The following is a 22,593-nucleotide window of genomic DNA, read 5'->3' as shown; positions in this document are numbered from 1 at the left end:
GAGATAAACCCAGGCACCTATGGTCAACTAACCTATGACAAAGGAGGCAAGGATATACAATGGAGAAAAGACAGTCTCTTCAATAAGTGGTGCTGGGAAAACTGGACAGCTACATGTAAAAGAATGAAATTAGAACACTCCCTAACACCATACACAAAAATAAACTCAAAATGGATTTGAGACCTAAATGTAAGACCGGATACTATAAAACTCTTAGAGGAAAACATTGGAGGAACACTCTTTGATATAAATCACAGCAAGATCTTTTTTGATCCACCTCCTAGAGTAATGGAAATAAAAACAAAAATAAACAAATGGGACCTAATGAAACTTAAAAGCTTTTGCACAGCCAAGGAAACCATAAAGAAGACGAAAAGACAACCCTCAGAATGGGAGAAAATATGTGCAAACAAATCAATGGACAAAGGATTAATATCCAAAATATATAAAGAGCTCATGCGGCTCAATATTAAAAAAACAAACAACCCAATCCAAAAATGGGTAGAAGACCTAAATAGACATTTCTCTAAAGAAGACATACAGATGGCCAAGAAGCACATGAAAAGCTGCTTAACATCACTAATTATTAGAGAAATACAAATCAAAACTACAATGAGGTATCACCTCACACTAGTTAGAATAGGCACCATCACAAAATCTACACACACCAAATGCTGGAGAGGGTTTGGAGAATAGGGAACCCTCTTGCACTGTTGGTGGGAATGTAAATGCATACAGCCACTATGGAGAACAGTATGGAGGTTTCTTAAATTCTAAAAATAGAATTACCATATGATCTAGAAATCCCACTACTAGGCATATACCCAGAGAAAACCATAATTCAAAAAGACACATGCACCCTGATGTTCATTGCAGCACTATTTACAATAGCCAAGTCATGGAAGCAACCTAAATGCCCAGCGACGGACGAATGGATAAAGAAGTTGTGGGACCTATATACAATGGAATATTACTCAGCCATAAAAAGGAACAAAATTGGGTCATTTGTTCAGATGTGGATGGATCTAGAGACTGTCATACAGAGTGAAGTAAGTCAGAAGGAGAAAAACAAATAGTGTATATTAACTCCTGTATGTGGAACCTAGAAAAATGGTACAGATGAACCGATTTGCAGGGCAGAAGTTGAGACACAGATGTAGAGAACAAATGTATGGACACCAAGGGGAGAAAGCCGCGGGGGTGTAGGAATGGTGGTGTGCTGAATTGGGCGATTGGGATTGACATGTATACACTGATGTGTATAAAATTGATGACTAATAAGAACCTGCTGTATAAAAAAATAAATAAAATTAAATTTTAAAAAATATGTATACATGGGAGAGACCCAGGAAAACTGAGTAACTCACCAAAATGACTGAAGCCCTCACCTTAAATACCATCTTTAGCTAACAACAAAAGAAGATGTTGGGGGACTTCAAAGGCGAGGAAGGCAATTCACATGAAGATGGAAAAGCAAATATTTGCTGGGCCATGCAGAGACAGTGGGACACAGAGTGGACTCTGATCTTTACCTCTGCCTACAGTTTAGCCTACCATACCTAGCCCTGTTCTTTGTATATATCTCTGGTGATAGCCCTATAATTGAAACAGGTCCTCTATCTAAATTATTTTAGGCAGTGAGAGGGAAGTCAAAGTTTCTTCCCAAGTCATTTGGGCCTTGATTATTTTTAGCTTGAAATAATCCACAAGCCAAAGAGATATTTTGGGGTGGCAAGTTTTGCTTCCCTACACGGGCAGTGGAACATTCTCCAGCTCATCTTGTATACTTTCTGCTCCTAGAAGCCACCATTTCCACAAGGAACCATAATTCATTTTATCGGAGATTAGGTTAGAAAACAAGATCTGGGTGCTTGGTGTGCTCATTGCTACTGGGGTGTCATTGCTTCTAGGCCCTTTTAGCTGACGGATAAGGAAATATATCTATGCATACTAACTGATATATATCCATGTCTATGAATATTTCTATATGTAACCATCTGTGTCTATATTAAGGTAAATATGCATTCATATTGGTATCTCCAACTTTAATCCATTACCATACGGATTATATAGCCTTCTTCCCTTGTTTATCTGTAAACTCCCAGTCCAACAGTGAGAGGCTCTCACCATCCCCTATCTATTTATTTAATTGTCCAATTCCAGTATAAGGTATAGTGGTTTCAGATTTGTTCATTTATGCCCCAGTGGGAAATACCTTTATCAACTAGAATGCAGTGCTTATGAATAGTTTCTTTTGCCTTTAATATTATAGGTGCCACTCTTTTCCAAAGTTATGTAGGTCAGCACTTGTTCCTGTACTCCTTTATGTGAGATTCCTTCATACATTTGTAATATGATTAGATTCTTTTGTCACATTCTGCATTCCATCCTGAGAGCCCCTGGCCTCCTAAATGATTTTTTTAAATTTCATACATTAAAGTTGACTCTTGTTTGGTTTTTTTTTTTTTGGTACGCGGGCCTCTCACTGCTGTGGCCTCTCCCGTTGCAGAGCACAGGCTCCGGACGCGCAGGCTCAGCAGCCATGGCTCACGGGCCCAGCCGCTCCGCGGCATGTGGGATCTTCCCAGACCAGGGCACGAACCCACGTCCCCTGCATCGGCAGGCGGACTCCCAACCACTGCGCCACCAGGGAAGGCGCTAAAATTGACTCTTTTTGCTGTAAAGTTCTGTACTTTTTGGCAAATGCATTCCATCCTGGGATCTTTATGACTTCCTAAATGATTTAAATTTTTTTCACACATTAAGGTTTATTCTTTGCTCTCTAGGATCCTCTGTGTTTTGATATGTTGTATTGTAGGGGTTTTTTCAGTTCCAAATATTTTCTTATTTCCCTTGAAACTTCCTCTTTGTTCCATGGTTTATTTGGTAAATTGTGTTGTTTAATTTCCAAGTGTTTCGAGATTTTTCTTATTATCTCTGTTACTAATTTGTACTTCAATTTCATTATGATCAGAAGATATATTTTCAATGGTTTTGATTACTTTCAGTTTGTTCAGGTTTGTTTTATGACCCAGGATATGGTTTTATTTAGGTGAATGTTTCATGTGCACTTGAAAATAAAGTATACCCTATTGTTGTTTAGTAGAGTTTTCTATAAATGTCAGTTAGATCTAGATGTTTGAATGGTATTATTCAATTATTTTATATCCTTGCTTATTTGCTGTGCACTACTTCTATTGTTGAGTGAGAGAACAGTGTAGAAAACTCCAGCTGTAATTAAGGATTTGTCTTTTTCTCTTTTCAATTTTGTCAGTTTTTGCCTCATGTATTTTGAGGGTATTTTGTTAGTTACAGACACAGCATTGTTACGTCTTCTTGGTGAATTGACTTTTATCATTATGTAATATCCCTCTTTATTCTTGGTTATTTTTGCTTGCTTTGATGTCTCCTTTGATATTAAATATGCATTCCATCTTTCTTTTGGTTACTGTTTGCATGGTGTATCTTTTTCATCCTTTTAGTTTTAACCTGCCTGTATTATTATATTTGAAGTGAGTTTCTTGCAGACAGCTTATGGTCACATTAAAAAAAATCCATTCTTGCAATCTCTTTCAAATATTTTAGAACCATTTATAGTGAATGTAATGATCAATATGTTTGGATTTTGGTCTGCCATATTTTAAATCCATTTTCTGTTTGTTTTTTATTCCTTCTCCTTTCCTACCTTCATTTGGTTTATTTGAATGTACTTTTAGTATTCCATTTTAATTTATCTATTATGTTTTTTTCTTTATTTCTTTGTACACTTTTAAGTGGTTGTTCTAGGGATTATAACTTTTCAGTCTACTTAAAATCAATCTTTTACTACTTCAAGAGGAATGTAGAAACCTTACATCCATATAGATTTCTTCCTTCTATAAACTGTCTTAAGTATTCCATCTACATATATGAAAAACTATATCACACTGTGTTATAATTTTCATTTTGCTTGAGTTTCAGAACTGAAAAGAATACATTTACCCTGATATCTACCACTTCTGTTGGTCTTCCTTCATTTCTGCTCTTTCATGTTTCCTACTCATATAATTTCCCTCTGTTTGAAGATCTTCCTTTAGTCTCTCTTTTAGAACAGATCTGCTGGTGACAAATTCTCTTAACTTTTTTTCATCTGAGAATGTCTTTTTTCATGCCTTCATTCCTGAAGGATAATTTTGCTGTATACAGAATTTTGGGTTGACAACGTATTTTAGCATTTTGAAAATATTATGCCACTTCTTTCTAGCTTCCATGGTTTGTGATGAGAAATCCCTAGAAATTTCAATCATTGTTTTCCTGTATAATGCATTGTTTTTCTCTGGTTGCTTTCAGAATTTTTCTTCTCTTTAATTTTCAGCAATTTTTCTGTTTCAGTTTCAGCAATTACATATGTAGGCATGCGTTTCTTTGTGTTTATTTCTGTTTTGAGTTCACTGAGCTTCTTGAATATGTGGGTTTATGTCCTTTCCCAAATTTAGCAAGTTTTCAGCTAGTAGTTCTTCAGATATTTTTTTCTTATCATGCTCTTTTTTTCACTCTCCTTCTGGGACTCTGATGACACAGATTTTAGACTTTTTGCTATTGTCCTATAGGTCCCTTAGCTTCTGTACATGTTTGTTTTTTGTCTTATTTCTCTGTTGTTTAAATTGAATTTTCTGGGGGGTGGTGGGAATGAGTACAAACTTCCAGTTAGAAAATAAATGAGTCATAGGGATGAAATGTACAGCATGAGAAATATAGTCAAAAAAAAAAATACAGGGCTTCCCTGGTGGCACAGTGGTTGAGAGTCCACCTGCCAATGCAGGGGACACAGGTTCGTGCCCCGGTCCGGGAAGATCCCACATGCTGCAGAGTGGCTGGGCCCGTAAGCCATGGCCGCTGAGCCTGCGCGTCCGGAGCCTGTGCTCCGCAACGGGAAAGGCCACAACAGTGAGAGGCCCGCGTACCGCAAAAAAAAAAAAAAAAAAAAAAAAAAACGAAAAAAACAAAAATATAGTATCTTTGTGTGGTGACGAAGGTGGTCAAAGGTACAAACTTGCAGTTATAAGATAAATAAGTACTAGGGATGTACTGTACAACATGATTAGTACAATTAACACTGCTGTATGTTATATGAAAGTTTTTAAGAGAGTAAATCTGAGTTCTTATCACAAGGAAAAAAATTTCTTTCTTTTATTTGGTATCTATATGAGATGATGGATGTTCACTAAACTTATTGTGGTAATCGTTTCATGATGTATGTAATTCAAATCATTATGCTGTACGCCTTAAACTTATACCGTACTGTATGTCACTTATATCTCAATAAAACTGGGAAAAAATTGAATTTTCTTTTGTCATCTCCCTTCTGCTATTGAGTTCATCCAAGGAGGTTTTTTGATGGGTTTTTTTGGTTGTTATATATTTTTTGGTTCTAAAATTTCATTTATCTTCTTCTCTATTTCTTTGTTGAGATTTTCAGTTTTGTCATTGGGTTCAGTAGTTTTTGTGATTACCTATTTAAGCATTTTAATAATAGCTGCTTTAGAGTCTTTGTCAGATAATTCCAACATCTGTATTGTCCTTGAATTAGTATCTGTTGGTTATCTTTTCCCATATGAGTTGAAATTGTCCTGGTTCTGTGTATGCCAAGTCATACTGAATTTTATCCTGGACATTTTGAATATTCTAGGACTCTGGTGTCTTTTTAAAATCCTATGTAGAATGTTGACATTTTTGTTATAGGAGGTAATTGACCCAGTTATTTTTACCTTATGAGTTCCAACCTGTTTTCTGTGTTCTGTTGTTCTAATGTCAGTTCATTTGCTTTGCATCTGTGGTGCTTTTTGGACCTATCCCACGTGTGGGTCTCCTAGTGGGTCTCAGTCTCGGGAAGTTGTCTGTTCTTTCAGTTTTCATGTGTTTGGTATGCTGAATAGGATTGGATTCATGTATGCACAGCTCAGTAGTAAATCCAGGAATTCAAAAATAACTTTTCTCAGTTCTTCCCTCCCTGCAGTACCTCCAGTACTTTCTGATTCCCAGTGACTCCTTTTTTTGTTCCTCAGCCAGAAATCTGGGATTTTAGTTACTCCGCTCTCTTGTGCACACCTACCACTGTGCACATGTTTAGGGCCAAGGTTTGGGAGATTAGAGACAGCAGTAAAGCAACAGTGATTGTCTTCACTGTCATGGAACCATAACTCACGCCACTGATCAGAAGGGAGGGGTCCCCTCCCTCAGAGTTTGGCTTCCATGAGCTTCCAGGAACTTTCCCACCACAGGATTGCTTGGGGGTAGGGGAGAGAGTACAGAGAAAAGAAGAAAAAATAGGAATTTCTATACATTTTGAGAATGTTGGAAGTTCCTTTTCCCATTTTTCATGCCAAAAGTAGAGGATTTTCTCTAGAGATTTCTCTTTGAATACCCCAGTGCCTGCTTCTAGATTAGCCATGGATACCAGATAGGAAAAATTGGTAAACTCACTGCTATTTTAATGGTACTTTGAATTTTGGTTTTATTCCCTATTCACCTGCTACTATTAACTCTTCACAATCCTCAGATTGCTGCTCCATGTAGTCTGTCCAGCTTTTATGGAGAGACTAAATATGTTAAGCCCGTTTGCCCCGCAGTGTATAGCTGCTGATGTCTCTGCTCAGTTTTCCCCCCTAGTTTTTATTTTTAAGCTTGACTTCCTGGGATTGACCCCTATATCTGCATTACTTAGTGTTCAGCCAGAGATTGATCAGAGGTTGCACTTTTAAACACCTCAAGCCTGAAGGGCTTCCACTTTCTGCTACTGGATCTATGTGTGGCCTGGCCTGGGAAACTCATTTAAACTTGAGGCCATTTTCTAGCTTTCATTTTCCTCTAGGATTTCTCCTGCCTCCTCCTTGCATGTTCAGGCTCTGTCAGCCAGTGATGTGTGTATGGTTTGGGCCCTCGAGTTTATGCTGTGCATGTGACGATATTCCAGTCAACCTGAGATATGTGGAGAATTGATCAAGCCTGCGATGGTTGTCTCACTTCCCAGGTCTCCCTGTTAACCTCAGGTTAATGGAGACACTGCTTCTAAAGCTCCAAATCAAGTGAGTTACCTCTGGCAGCAGTAGCAAAGCTTATTGTTTTCTCAGCCTGTCCTGCTGCGGTTGAATTGCTGAGCAAAAAGAGCTGGTGCAGAGGTAACAGAAACAGCCATGGGCAAAAACGCCACAGATTACACAGTTCTTAAAAGTTGAGTAGTTTTCATGAGTAACACTTTCGATTTTGTTGTAGGACTTTGGGCAAATTCCAGATTGCTGAAATGGTTGTTTTTGAGAGTTCTGTCCAGTTTTATTACTGCTTTTGAGGGAGAGGATTTGAAAACCTCCTCACTCTGTCATGCTAGAAGCCATAAATTATTTTTTAGCAGATAGAAATGACAGTATCTAACTATTAAACTTCCATTAAATTAACTTATTTATTAAAATGTTTAGATTGATTCCTAAGCAGACCTAATATGAAAATATTATTTCCCTAAATGGGAACTAAATTATCTTCATTTTCTCTTTCTTTTAAGAATTCATTGAAGCCAAGTTTGCAAAGATAGGGTGTTCCACACATACCTTCTAGTGGTTTTATTACTTCATTGACTATCACAGAACCAAGTGATTTCATATTTCTAGTTCTAATAGCTCTCTTTCAAAGCTTGCTGACATTTCATATTTTCCCCATTTGGCCAAGATTGGTGGACACATTTGTTGGCCTTAGCGCAGCATTTTGTAAGCTGTCAGCAAGGAGTTAATAGGTGTTGTATGGTCAAATAGGAAATGTTGGAGTCAATCATATAAAAACCATTTTTTCACTGTAGACTCTCTTAGATCCTTTAATGTGCTAATATGAATTGAGAATTTTCAAGAAAGGAAATAAATATACATGTCCCAAAACAGTTTTACCAGAGAACCCACTTTTCACAGAACACATTTTAAGAAGCACTGCCTTAACATATATACAAAGATCCACGTCCATCTTTCCCTACACACAGGTATACCTATTTTGTGAGAAACATGAACTGATGCAGGATATTGCATGTAATGGTATCTACAATTTAGGTATGTGGTTAACTTATAATATGAGCACTGTGCTAAACTATGCAGAAAAGAGTTAACATAGCAGGCACAAGACTGCTATCTGTAGAAAGGCCTGTTTCCAAGGTTGGACCTTGGCTGGTGTGCAGGAACTTGGTTTCCCTTTCTTCCCTAACTGATAAGTATAGCTCACGTTGCCTAGATTGTTGGTACAAATAATGTGATTTATGCCGAATACCTGTTTTCCTTCTTAGAGTCTGGCATTTTGGTAAATGCTAGGCAAAAGGTGCCTACATGACCAGTCACAAATAAAAACCTTGGGCACTGAGTCTCTACTGGGCTTCCCTGACCGGAAACTTACCATTTTTTGTTGCTGAGAGAAAGGAGCATACTCAAGAATGCTCCCTCACCATAGGAAGAAAGCATAGGGAAGTCTGTGCATGAATTTCTCTAGAATCCTGTGTATTTTTCCCTTGCTGATCCTATGTGCATCCGTTTGCTGTAACAAACTTGGCTATGAGCACAACTATATGCTGAGTTCTGTAAGACCGTCTATGGAATCAGTAAATCTGTGAGTGGTCTTGGGAGCCCTGAAACATAATCGCATTACATAATCTCAATCCTCAAAACATCTCTAAAGTAGGTAGAAGTTAGTCTGTCCTTATAGGCAAGGAGACTACAGTTAGTGGGGTTAAGCAAATCTGTCTGACTCCAAAGTGTTGGCTCTTCACTGTTATACTGCATTGCCTCCCAATACCAGACATCCTGTCTTCAGTGGATTGAAAGGAGGCAATGAGAGATCGTCAAAGGCGATAGTGGTCTGAGACTGTTTCATTCAGGAAGTAGGATTTGAGTTGGTGTTGAAAGGTAAATGGACCGGATTAAAATTGATGAAATGGAGTGTGAAGAGTATTGTCAGTAGGTAGAATTGCATGTTATAAAGGCATGCAAATCGTAAAATGTGAGATGTATTTGGGAGAAAGAGAATGTAACAGTTGGGTGAAATGGAGAGTTTACATTAGAAGGTTTTTTCCCCCAGACTTTTTTTTTTAATTTTTGGCAACTGCCACAGCTTATCTGTACTATGGTTTGATGTAAGATAATATATTTAATCTAACACATTATTATGTATTTAAGCTTAATAAATGATATGATGTTCAAGGATAATAAATAAGATAATCTATGTTTGCATTTTCTGCAAAGACAATCATGACTACCAAGGAGTTTGCCACTGAAACAAGTTGAAAACCCACTATTGTTAGTACTAAGAAACTGTTAAAGTTTGCGTTTTGGGGGGCTTTTTGGAGGAGAGGAATGAAATGCTGAAAACAGCATTTAACTGGTACTACTCTGGTGGCAATGTGAAGAATGTATTGGCTAGAACCAGGGAGTGAATCTGTTTAGATCATTGCCATCATGGCAGTCCATATATGAGATGATTAAGAGTTTAGAGAACTATGGAAGTGAAAACAGACAGGAGATGCTGTATAGGATGATTTGCCATGATGTGGTAATAAACTGGATATGTGTGTGTTTGTTGAGAGATCCAAAGAGTCTGAGACTGGGTGGTTTGTAAAATATATGGTATCTTTAAAAGAAATATAAGATTTAGGCAAACTGTCATGCTTAGACCATGATAGGCTTGACTTCAGGTGTATTTAATTGAAGAATTTATTGACATTGAATTGGAGAAACAATTTGGGAGTTGGCTGTGAGGTTGGACTGAAGAGACATCAAGATTTGAGATAAGAGATGGAAACATTTGCAGTTGGGTGATCGCTGGAACTATCTGAATATAGGAATCACCTTGGGGGAAAACAAAAAAGAACACCAAGGACTGAACTCTGATTTTACTCATTTCATCAATAAGAAATGAATATTAAAGAGCACCTTTGAAGTTATGTTACTACCTATCATAAAACACATTTGAAGAGTACTTCTTTTAATGTGCATTCATTGGGTAATTTCTGGTTTGTGAACTTTAATATGATATGAATAACTTTCAAATGAAATCAGTCAATAAATGTGCCTAATGGAATAGTTAGGCACTGAATAACATTCAGTAGGGTATACAGAAGTAGACATACAGTGTTGTACACATGAAACTTATATAATGTTATAGATCAATGTTACTTCAATAAAAGAAAAATAAATACTTGTTTCGGTTTGTTATTTCTTCCTCTACTTGTTGGCAACTGTATCACTAGTGCAGCAGCCATCATTGCCCGCCAATTGAGTGCATAAGATCACTTGTTCCACCAGATTTGTACACAAGAAGAATCCTGACGTTGGGTTTTCCGTTAGTGCAGAAATGTTCTTAAATGAATGACATTCAAACTTAGCTCTATGTTTTAAAAGAAACTAAAGGGGAATGAGCACAAAAATACTCCTTCAGATTAGTTGGGTGGGCAGAAATGCTGGCACTAATATGTATATGTTTCTGGCTATCGTCTGCTTTTTATTTCTACCTGCTGACATTTTTCCAGGTTAAGAACACAATCTATAAAGGCTTCAGTTCCAAAGTCTTTCCCAACATTGTTGTGCTATTTGTTTGCTCACTGGAGTTGGCAGAGAATCACATGAATGTGCAGAGGGATAACAGGAAAAAATGATACTTTTATTATAGGCTGACTTGTGTGTCCTTGGGTTTTAAGTTTTAAAAAAGTAGGAATTCAAAAACAAAAAGTAGGAATTCCAACAAGATTGGTACGTCCTTTTAGTACATCATGGTTACTCAAAATTAGTAAACATTATTTTTGTAAAACACTTTTCTATATGAGAATATGTTCCACTTAATTCATTAAACTCTTCTTAAGCAATTTTCACTACTATATTTCCATTTAATTTTTATTAACAAAATTCCACACTTTGGGCTTCCCTGGTGGCGCAGTGGTTGAGAGTCCACCTGCCGATGCAGGGGACACGGGTTCGTGCCCCAGTCCGGAAGATCCCACATGCCGTGGAGCCGCTGGGCCCGTGAGCCATGGCCGCTGAGCCTGCGCGTACGGAGCCTGTGCTCCGCAACGGGAGAGGCCACAACAGTGAGAGGTCCGCGTATCACAAAAAAAAAAAAAAAAAAAAAATTCCACACTTTATTTTGATTTCCTTAGTTTTTGCATAAATTCTTTTTTCTGTTCTAGGATCCCATCCAGGATACCACCTGATATTTACGCGTCATGTCTCTAAGCTCCTCTTGGCAGTTTTTCTCAGACTTCCCTTGTTTTTTTTTTTTTTTTCTGTTTGTTTTTAAATTTTATTGAAGTATATATAGTTGATTTATAATGTTGTGTTAATTTCTTCTGTACAGCAAAGTGACTCAGCCATATATATATATATATCTATATACCTCTCTCTCTCTATATATATATCTGTGTATTCTTTTTCATATTCTTTCCATTATGGTTTGTCACAGGATATTGAGTATAGTTCCCTATGTCCATTTAACTTTTAATCTCCTTGACTCTAAGCCTTCAGTAGCACAAGGGTCATAGAGAATGACAGACTATGCATAAGCAGTCATTGAGATTATCATGTTCCTCCTTATTAAGCAATTTTCTTATCCTTTTCCCAGTTTGTTGCATGGATTGGCATGGTACAATGGAAAGCACACTGACCAAATAGTCAGGATACTTGGGTTCTAACCCCAGCGTATAACCTCAGCTGTTTACTTTCTGGATTCCAGTCTTCCCATCCCCAAAATAGAATGATACTTGCTGAACCTATATCACGGGCCTGTTATGAGTTTCAAAGAATATAAAGAAAAGTACTTTGAAAGTGTTTATATGTAGGCTTCTTGCATTATCTTTTACATTTTTATAGTTTTTCACAATTAAAAAAAAGTCCCATAACAATTGTACAAGATATTTTCACATGTTTATTTAATTAAATCTGTGGAAGTGTTACTGTGCTTACATTTCACAACTGCATTACTAAAATTCATTTTAGACCCACTCTGTAAGTTTTGACTTGTAAATCAGTCAGAGGAACTTTATGAATCTTTTCTATGAGAATGATTTAGTTAGCCTGTGTAATAGTACTAAATAATATAAAGACAGTGTGATGTTCAGATTAGGAAACTTTTCACTGATGAAGACATCTGTAAGTGATTTATTTCATCTATTTGGACATCTTGTACTCCAGAACTCATGAGGCTAACAAAAGCATCTGCCTTCTTATTTCTGCTATTCTAGATAGACATTGTTTTTATCAATAATAAACAGAAATATTGGTAAACAAAAATTTAAATGAGATTCTAGTTTTCTGAAGATTGTTGAAAGTCAGTATGGTATATTAAAAGAAAAAGTTCTTCTCTATAGGCTTCTCTATAGGCTCTCTAGGCTTTAGAATTCTGGGCCTGGCTCTGCTGGTATCTAATTGCAAGAATCAGGCATGGGGCTTCCATGGTGGCACAGTAGTTAAGAATCTGCCTGCCAATCTACAGATTTAGTGCAATCCCTATCAAACTACCAATGGCATTTTTCACAGAACTAGGACAAAAAATATCACAATTTGTATGGAAACACAAAAGACTCCAAATAGCCAAGGCAATATTGAGAAAGAAAAAAGGAGAAAGAAAAAGGAGTCAGGCTCCCTGACTTCAGACTATAATACAAAGCTACAGTAATCAAGACAGTATGGTACTGGCACAAAAACAGAGATATAGATCAATGGAACACGATAGAAAGCCCAGAGATAAACCCACGCATATATGGTCACCTTATCTTTGATAAAGGAGGCAAGAATATACAATCGAGAAAAGACAGCCTCTTCAATAAGTGGTGCTGGGAAAACTGGACAGCTACATGTAAAAGAATGGACAGCTATATGTAAAAGAATGAAATTAGAACACTCCCTAACACTGTATACAGAAATAAACTCAAAATGGATTAAAGACCTAAATGTAAGGACAGACACTATAAAACTCTTAGAGGAAAACATAGGCAGAACACTCTATGACGTATATCACAGCAAGATCCTTTTTTACCCACTTCCTAGAGAAATGGAAATAAAAACAAAAATAAATAAATGGGACCTAATGAAACTTAAAAGCTTTTGCACAGCAAAGGAAACCATAAACAAGACAAAAGACAACCTTTATAATGGGAGAAAATATTTGCAAATGAAGCCACTGACAAAGGATTAATCTCCAAAATATGTAAGCAGCTCATGTAGCTCAATATCAAAAAAACAAACAACCCAATCCAAAAATGGGCAGAAGCCCTAAATGTACATTTCTCCAAAGAAGATATACAGATTGCCAACAAACACATGAAAGGATGCTCAACAGCATTAATCATTAGAGAAATGCAAATCAAAACTGCAATGAGGTATCACCTCACACCGGTCAGAATGGCCATCATCAAAAAATCTACAAACAATAAATGCTGGAGAGGGTGTGGAGAAAAGGGAACCCTCTTGCACTGTTGGTGGGAATGTAAATTGATACAGCCACTATGGAGAACAGTATGGAGGTTCCTTAAAAAACTAAAAATAGAACCACCATATGACCCAGCAATCCCACTACTGGGCATATACCCTGATAAAACTGTAATTCAAAAAGAGTCATGTACCCCAATGTTGATTGCAGCACTATTTACAATAGCCAGGACATGGAAGGAACCTAAGTGTCCATCGACAGATGAATGAATAAAGAAGATGTGGTACATATACACAATGGAATATTACTCAGCCATAACAAGAAACAAAATTGAGTTATTTGTAGTGAGGTGGATGGACCTAGAGTCTGTCATACAGAGTGAAGTAAGTCAGAAAGAGAAAAATAAATACCGTATGCTAACACATATATATGGAATCTAAAAAATTCTTTTAAATGGTTCTGAAGAACCTAGGGGCAGGGCAGGAATAAAGACATAGACGTTTAGAATGGACTTGAGTACACGGGGAGGGGGAAGGGTAAGCTGGGACGAAGTGAGAGAGTGGCATGGACATATATACACTACCAAATGTAAAATATCTAGTGGGAAGCAGCCACATAGCACAGGGAGATCAGCTAGGTGCTTTGTGACCACCTAGAGGGGTGGGAGAGGGAGGGTGGGAGGGAGACGCAAGAGTGAGGGGATATGGGGATATATGTATAAGTATAGCTGATTCACTTTGTTATACAGCAGCCACTAACACACCATTGTAAAGCATTAAACATTAAACATTGTAAAGCATTAATATCTCCAATAAAGATGTTAAAGAAAACAAAAAAAAGAATCCACCTGCCAATGCAGGGGACACGGGTTCGATCCCTGGTCTGGGAAGATCCCACATGCCGCGGAGCAAGTAAGCCTGTGCACCACAACTACTGAGCCTGCACTCTAGAGCCCATGGGCCACAACTACTGAGCCCACATGCCACAACTACTGAAGCCCGCACATCTGGAGCCCGTGCTCCGCAACAAGAGAAGCCACTGCAATGAGAAGCCTGTGTACCGCAACGAAGAGTAGCCCCCGCTCGCCGCAACTAGAGAAAGCCCACGCCCAGCAATGAAGACCCAACACAGCCAAAAATAAAAAATAAATAAATGTATTTTAAAAAAAAGGAATTCAGGCATGTCAATTTACTTTTTCTGGGCCTCATTTCCCCATTATAAAACAAGTGGTTTGGATTAGACTTCTAAGGTTCTTTCCATTTTTAACATTCTGTCATCGTTTTTTAACTCTTCTAAGTATCTGTCTGAGGAACCTGATGATAAGAGTACAGTTGATACTAATATTTTTGAGATACTATTTATTATATTTGACTTATACCTAAGGTGACCATATAATTTGCCATCCAAACAAGAAGAAACTTTTGAGAGTGAAAGAGATACTGTTAGTAATTACACAAGGACCATAGCTTTAAGCCAGAACTAGAATGTCTGGTTACCCTATCTATACCCAATATGTAGTTCTGCATTACTGGCCGAAAAAGAGTATTTGTTTATCAGTTTTAATTCCTTTTCCTGGTTTCTCTGTTTTTTTTTCTTCTTATAGATCCACTGTGTGCGGCAGAAAGTAGTGCAGCATCATGCCAGCAATCTCCAGCTAGTAAAAAAGGGATGTTCACAGATGACTTACACAAACTGGTGGATGACTGGACAAAGGAAACAGTAGGAAATTCTCTTATTAAGCCAAGTTTAAACCAACTTAAACAGAGTCAACAGAAACTAGAAACAGACAACTGGAACAAAGTATATGAAGTAAGTTGTTTATACCTGACCCTCTTTATTTATGAGAACTAAAACCATAAAGATTGATTCACTTAGGCCTATAGTTATAGTCACTATGATAGAGTGGTGTGATTTGACAACATAGAGACTTTTATCCTTGTCTAGATTCATTATGTCTTTGAGCAAATTAAGTTTTAGGCCAGAGGCCAGCAAACTATTTCTGGGAAGGGGCCAATTAGTAAATATTTTCAAGCCATGTGGTTGTAACTAATCAACACAGTCATAGACAATACATAAACAAGTGGGCATGGTTTTGTCCATTAAAACTTGATTTGCAAAAAGAGGTGGCAGGCTGTAGATTGCTAACCCTTGTTTTAGGCTATTATACCTGAAGGAAAAAAAAAGTATCAAAAAAGAAAGCATCTGGAGTGAGGGTTAATTCAACCTTGTGGTGCAAGAAGAATTTGGGTTTTGAGGAAAAGTTATCTTATGTTAATTGTACATCAGTATTCTCATAGCCAATAAGTTATCTTACGTATTCAGTATGAAAAAGAATTTTAAAGATATTTAAACTAGAATATTATAAAATATATCTTAAGTTTATGGACGAGATGTCTACTTAATTGCATATGTCCTTAGTCAGGTGTACAAGCAATTGAAATGTAGAAAGATGTCCACAATGCATTCTGGAGTGGGAAGAAGACAGGTTCACAGAATAGTATATATAGTATTTATGTAAAATTATATAAGATACATGTATATATGCATAGAAATAGGAAAAGCCATTAAAATATGCTGGATGGTGGAATTTAGGCCTTATTTTACTTTGTACTTTTCTGTATTTGAATTTTTAAAGTATCATTTTTTCAAAATGAATAAATCTATTAAAATGTGAATCAGGGCTTAGAATCTGAACCCATATAATTGAAAGAGATATATCTGAGTGTGTGTGTGTGTGTTATGTTTGTGTACATATATGTGTGTGTATATATAGTCATTGCATGTAGTTTGGTAAAGAGTCTGAAAATACATTTAGTGTTAACATTGAATAAAATTTTTCAAAAGCCTAGATTTTCCAAACTAGTAAGCAGTGTATCTGCTTAAGGGATCTGTGTATTTATATTATTCCTGGCACCGATTTATACACAGATAGTATCACCATTGTAAAAATTGGAAGCCTTTAGAGGCAAATTTTAAGGCATAAATGTGTTTGTGCTGCCCGTGAGAGATCCTCTGAGCACTATGTGAATGGAGGCCTTTGTTGATGAGTTGGAGGGTGGTTTATTGTGGTATAATGAGAATGTTTGGAAGAAGAGTGAGTAGAAAATGGAGTACGAATAAAAGCGGTGAAGGTCTTTATACGGACTGGGGTTCCAGCGTCAGCTCAGTCATTTACTAGTTGTGTGACTTTAGACAAGTCATTTGTGCGTCAGTTTTCATGTCTTTAAAACAGGGATAATACCTTCCTGCTTTGCAGGATTGCTGTGAGGATTAAATGAGGTAACATCTTTAAAGTGCCTAGCACATAGTAGTATCCTATATATGTAACTATTTTTGTATTTTTAGGTTCAGTTGATTATATCTTTGTGTGGAGAGCCCATCTCACTATCTAATGTTCTTGCATGTTACTGTTCTGTGCCTTAGAAAAATTTGTCACAATTATGTGCCAAGCCCTCTCCTAGGCACTGGGTTTGATTAGCAAAAACAAGTATGTTCCCTGTTCTCATGGGACTTATATGCTGGTGGGACAGTTAGATATGAACAGACTTGTATAAATAAACATAAAATTGCAGCTGTAATAAGGACTACAAAGGAGAGATATAGGATAGCATACAGTAAGGGAAATTTGACCTAGTAAAGGGAAGTCAAGAAAAGCTTCCCTGAGAAAGTGATGATTGAGCAGAGATCTGCAGGATGAGTAAGTGTTAACTAGGTGAAAAGGGGAGGGAATATGATTCTAAGCAGAAAGAACAGCATATGCAAAACCCCTGTATGGGGAAACAGAATGAAAGGACTGAAAGCAGGTCCATTTGGCTGAAGTGTAGAGAGCAGAGAGGAGTTGGTGCACAGTGAATCTAAGGAGGGTCTTAAAAGTGGTGATGACAAGGAACTTTGTCTTTATTTTAAGACAGATGGATAGCCATTGAAGCCCTAGGGTTGACATGATCAGATTTGCTTTTTTTTTTTTTTTTTTTTTGCGGTACGCGGGCCTCTCACTGTTGTGGCCTCTCCCGTCGCGGAGCACAGCCTCCGGACCCGCAGGCTCAGCGGCCATGGCTCATGGGCCTAGCCGCTCTGCGGCATGTGGGATCTTCCCGGACCGGGGCACGAACCCGTGTCCCCTGCATCGGCAGGCAGACTCTCAACCACTGCACCACCAGGGAAGCCCCAGATTTGCTTTTTGAAAAGATCACTCTGGCTTGAAGCAAGAAGAAAGATTATTGAAGATAAGGGTAGATGTTGGTAGACCAATTAAGAGTTAGTCACAGTAGGCCCGATAAAGAGAAGTTGAACAACTTTTTAAATAACTATACTTCAATTTAAAAAAAAAGAGAGAGAGAAGCTGAGATGAAGAGAAGTGAACAGATTACAAGAAATGTTTAAGAGATAAAATGGACCAGATTTAGTGATGGAACTGATGTTTGGCAGAGGGGAGGTGTCAAGGCAAGGTTTCTGGCTGGTATAACTGGCTATCATTCCAGCATACCAATCATCAAGAAGGGGAACATGAGCAGGCAGTGTGTTTTGGTAGAAGAAAGATCATACATTTGGTTTTGGTCATTTGAATCTGAGATGCCTTTTAAATATCCAAGAGAAGATTAAGTATAACATGTCATCTCCAATTTTTTTTAAATAAAAATCACATTGTTACTGTTTGTAAAATAATAATGTTTGTTATAGAATTTAATCAATGCAGAAAAGTACAAAATTTTAAAATACCACCTTCAAATCCTATCACCCAGAAATAATTGTCACTAACTTTAGATAAACATCATTTCAGATATCTTTCTATGTCTGTATATGAATACATAGAAATAGCTTTACAAAAATGTGATCATACTATATGTGCTATTTTAAAATCAGAAGTATTTAGTTTTACTTTAACAGAACAAAAATACTGATATGAAAAAGGGATTGCTGGACTTCAAATGTTTCTTTTTTACCTCAAGAGATCTTGTCATTCATTCTTGAGTCAAGCTAAAAACCTTTAACCTAACTGTAGTTTGAAACTTTAGTTGAAAGCGTTTTAGCTTGACCATCAATTTACAAGAACTAAGAATTTGGGACTGATACCAAGCTCTCCTTTAAGTAAGAATTATTTACTTCCATTTAGACTTATTATTCCCATGTGCATAAGATTTCAGTAATCTCTATACATACACATAATTACAATACAATATAATAAGAAGAGTCAGGCAGGAATATGTTTTCTTAGTACTGCCCAAAACATAATTGTCGAGTTTAAATTTCCAAAAATATAACAGAAATGTCAGACTTTAAATAGTGAGTAGGAGGAGGTAGGGAGGTGACATTTCTTGAGCACCTACTATATGCCAGGCTTTCCCCTATGCCACTCTAAATCATGCTCCTCTTTCTTCAAAGAATTATGTAGTAACATGGACTACTGTTGTCTGTGGCCCTGAATGAGAGACTGCCTGGGACTGGCAGAAGGAAGTAAAAATTGAAGAGTAGTGCTAGCACGAGGAAAGGAGACACTAAACTGTGAACAGAAATTTAGCAGGGGTCTTGGAGTTAGCTGGAACTGTGTTCAAATCCTCACCTTACTATTAACTTGCTAAGTGGTGATGGGTGTTATCAATTTTGAGCTTCTGTTTCCTCATCTAAAAATGCCTGCCTTGCAGGGCAGTTACGAAGATGAAATGAAATAAGGTATATAACTATGCTTAGCACACAGAACGTTACTCCAAAAATGGTAGACAGTCAGAATAATAATGGGAGAGTAGTAAGGCAAAAAGAATACAGATGGGTAAAAGTATCTACCAAATAAACTGATCTTTTGTTTTTATTTTTTGTTAGAATACTCCATCTACTATGGGCTACACATCAACATGGATTTCTTCTCTGTCCCAAATCCGTGGAGCTGTCCCAGCCTCCTTGCCACAAGGACTCTCACGCCCTTCATTTCCTGGGCCATTATCATCATATGGAATACCCCATGTTTGTCAATATAATGCTGTGGGGGGGCCAGGGTATCCGGTACAGTGGGTAGGAATTTCAGGAACACCACAACAGTCTGTAGTAATTCCTACCCAATCTGGGGGACTGTTCCAGCCGGGGATGAATTTGCAGGCATTTCCAGCTTCATCAGTTCAGAATCCATCCGCGATCCCTCCTGGTCCCAAGTGAATCAGAGTAGAAGATGAAGAAAAAGGAAATGTTTTTCAGAAATATTTCCAGGACACCTAAGATAATAAACTTTCTTCTTCTTGGGTTCTGCCATATTTTCCCTCGTTTTGAGTTTACTTTCCACTATATATTTTTTTCCAATGTAGTATTTGATATAGCTCATCATCCTGTAGAACTGTGCAGTTTGTACATAGAACACTGCACACAGAAATGTTTTTTCACTTCAAATCCTATCCTCTTTGATACTTGATTTTTTAAAAATACTGTTCAGAATGCTTTAATAAGCTCAGCTTGAGCATTTCCATTTCCAGGACACTTTCCATTATTGCTGCTCTCTGCAGCTGGATGATACTTTTCTTTAAAAGGTATAAAAACTATTTATATTCCCCTAACATGGGCAAAGTGAGACCCTCCAACAGCTGGAGTCTTATGGGATTCTTCACGTTTATCTTAGGTTTACCTTTCGCAGAAGGCAGGGTAACTTGCTGCAGGAAATGTTTTGGTATATAAAATTAGAATAACTTTGTCAACCAATATAGAACATGAGCCCTTTTTAATGTGATTTTCTTCCCGTCGTCACAGCAGTAGGAGTGAAGCCTTGTTTTAGGTGAGGCGGAGAGAAAGGAAAAAACAGAACTGTAACAGTTCCTTGATTCTGCAGATACTGTAGCTGCTTTAGGATTTCCATAGTAATTCAAAGCAGCTATCTCTGTTTCTCATGTGCACACTACATTGTTTTTGAGCATCTGAGAGGCATTGGTTTGGCTTGCATTCTTTTGCAAGGGATGTATTGCAGCTGATGTGAATCTCATTTGGGGGGAATCTTAGTGTTCCTAACAAAGAGGATTCAAGTTACACCTCTATTAGTCCATTCTTCTGAAGTGAAATTTACTTGACACAGTAGGTTTTGTAGGTTTTGAGACTTACACATGAAACACTGGCTTTACAGGGTTCTAAGAGATGTGGGGTATACATTGTCCTGCAGTAGATAGTAGACCCTCAAACGATACTATTTAAGTTGCCCTTAGCTTTTTTTTTTTTGGATTACCTTTTTTTCAGTTGTTATAGTTTCCTTGTTAGTATCTAGCATCTTAGATGATTTTAGATCTCAGATGATTTTGGCAGCCTCTTTAGAATCTGAGAGAGATCACTGTCAAGTTGCACTTTACTGGGTTTTATCCAGTTTTAGGAGGAGGGGAGGCAATGTCAAAATATACACTTTTAGTTTTCAAGAAGGTTAACTGTAATAATCTTAAAAGGCTGGTCACAGAGTTACCTAATGCTCAGTCTGTGAAACCCAAATAGAATTCTAAAATGGTATTTATCGACTACCACATATAAAGATGTTTAAAATACTTAGTTTTCGCTCTGAAGATTTCAAGGTCATTTCTAGTACACATTTACGTAATAACAAGTTGTCTACTGGTCAACATTCCAGATGATCACCCAACATTTCTGTTGACAGATTTTCCTCCATATTCCTCTAAAAATTTTACCCCGTGATCTTGCCAGGTAATGAGGAAAACTTAATGGGTGTACCTTTTTTTGCACAGTCTACTTTGTGACATGCAGTACACTTTTTCAAAAAAAACAAATGTGTCTTATGTTACTTACCTGAGGATCACACTCAGCATCATGAAGATTCTGTTGCTATCATTTGGGGGCATCCAGGGCAGCATTTTGAGAATTGCTGTTGATAAGAGCCACAGTTTTCTTTTAATAAAACATATTCTGGTTTGGATGAGTCTTTCTAAATCTTATGTACAGATTCTTCAAATTTCTTCTACAGTATTGGTTTGCAAGTTGAAGTGGTTTTAGGACATTAGTGTAATGCAAATTCTTGCATTGCAATTTTCCATGTGTACAAAAACAATGTGCCTAAAATCCGTAATTCTTTAAAACTGCTTGTGTTTCATTATTAGAGTCAGCTTTGTGTGATTACATTGAGACTTACAACCTATAAAGTGAAAATACTGCAGGTTTTATGACCCCTTCTTCTCGAGTTGCAATCCTTTTAAACAGTGTACCCCAGGATGAAAAAAGCTCCATGGATGACATGCACAATTACATTTATTAATGGCTGCTCTACATCAAATGTCCCACATTTTGCCACCACCTCTGTTTTATGTATAATTCATCATTCTTTTGCCTGCAGAATTTTGCAGTGCCTTGTAATATTTAGAATCTTTTCAGATTTTTTGCTGGAAAGAAAAGTAGTCTTCTAAAGTTTGAAGATGGTGAGTAGTGTACTGCTGTCTCCATGCTGACTGCAGTAGTTGGGTTAACATATGTATACATGATGTATATGTAACATGTATAAGTTTAAAAATACAGAAAAAAGTGAGTTTGTGCAGAAATGAAGAAAACAGTGTTATTCACATCACTGTGGGTTTTTATTTTTTCCCCATTACTTAAATATTTGATTCCAATTACAGTCACTTTGACTGTAAATATTAGCTAGTTTTCTATCTAGGGGTTTTGCATTATTTCATAATTTTGCTAAATCATATGATAGTGCTGTTTTCATCCTTGCTGAGGTACTTCCCCCCCCCCAGAAATAATTAACTCTTGAGGTAAAGCTCAGAAATTCCCTTCTTACTTAACAAAGAGCCTACTATGTAACAAGGGCCTTCTTCCCATTTCCAACACACACACACAAACCTGTCCTTTCCATTTTCCTTCTTGTAGAAAAAAAAAGGTTATACTAAACCATCCCACTTGTAAAGTTTATTTGGAGGTAGTCTGTGTGTCCAACCACCATGTTTACTTCTCAAAGTGCAAGTCTGATGAATAGTACTGTATCTCCATATGTGGCAATGTGAGCATTTCATCATGAATTACCTGCTGCTATGTTTGTGAAGTTGGGTGTAACATCATAAGAATATGAAACCAGTATTGGTGTAAATCTAATGAAAATAACCCTATGTATATTTGTAGCAGTCTTGAATCTCTAAGGCAATTTGCTGTAGTATAACAAATATCCATTTCGTTTTTCATATTTTTCTTGCCAGTTTTATATCAAGCATG

The 22,593-nt window shown here is 37.1% G+C and overlaps 1 protein-coding gene across 3 annotated transcripts in view; it reads left to right on the top strand.

The window, feature by feature from the left end:
• Positions 1–19,566, top strand: part of WNK3 (WNK lysine deficient protein kinase 3) — a gene marked incomplete at both ends in the record, with an annotated part of 146,955 nt that extends 127,389 nt beyond the window's left edge. For all 3 annotated transcript variants that reach the window (XM_082864604.1, XM_082864603.1, XM_082864602.1), the window contains 2 exons: positions 15,023–15,228; positions 19,237–19,566. In XM_082864604.1, the coding sequence (XP_082720730.1) occupies positions 15,023–15,228; positions 19,237–19,566 (536 nt within the window). The remainder of the gene's footprint in view (positions 1–15,022; positions 15,229–19,236) is intronic.
• Between the last annotated feature and the right edge of the window lie 3,027 nt (positions 19,567–22,593).

This window comes from Leucopleurus acutus (genome assembly GCF_964270905.1).
Source record: "Leucopleurus acutus genome assembly, chromosome: X".
NCBI classification, from domain to species: Eukaryota; Metazoa; Chordata; class Mammalia; order Artiodactyla; family Delphinidae; genus Leucopleurus; species Leucopleurus acutus.
The sequence above is the reverse complement of the archived record's forward strand: the minus strand, read 5'-3'. Positions and strand labels throughout refer to the sequence as shown.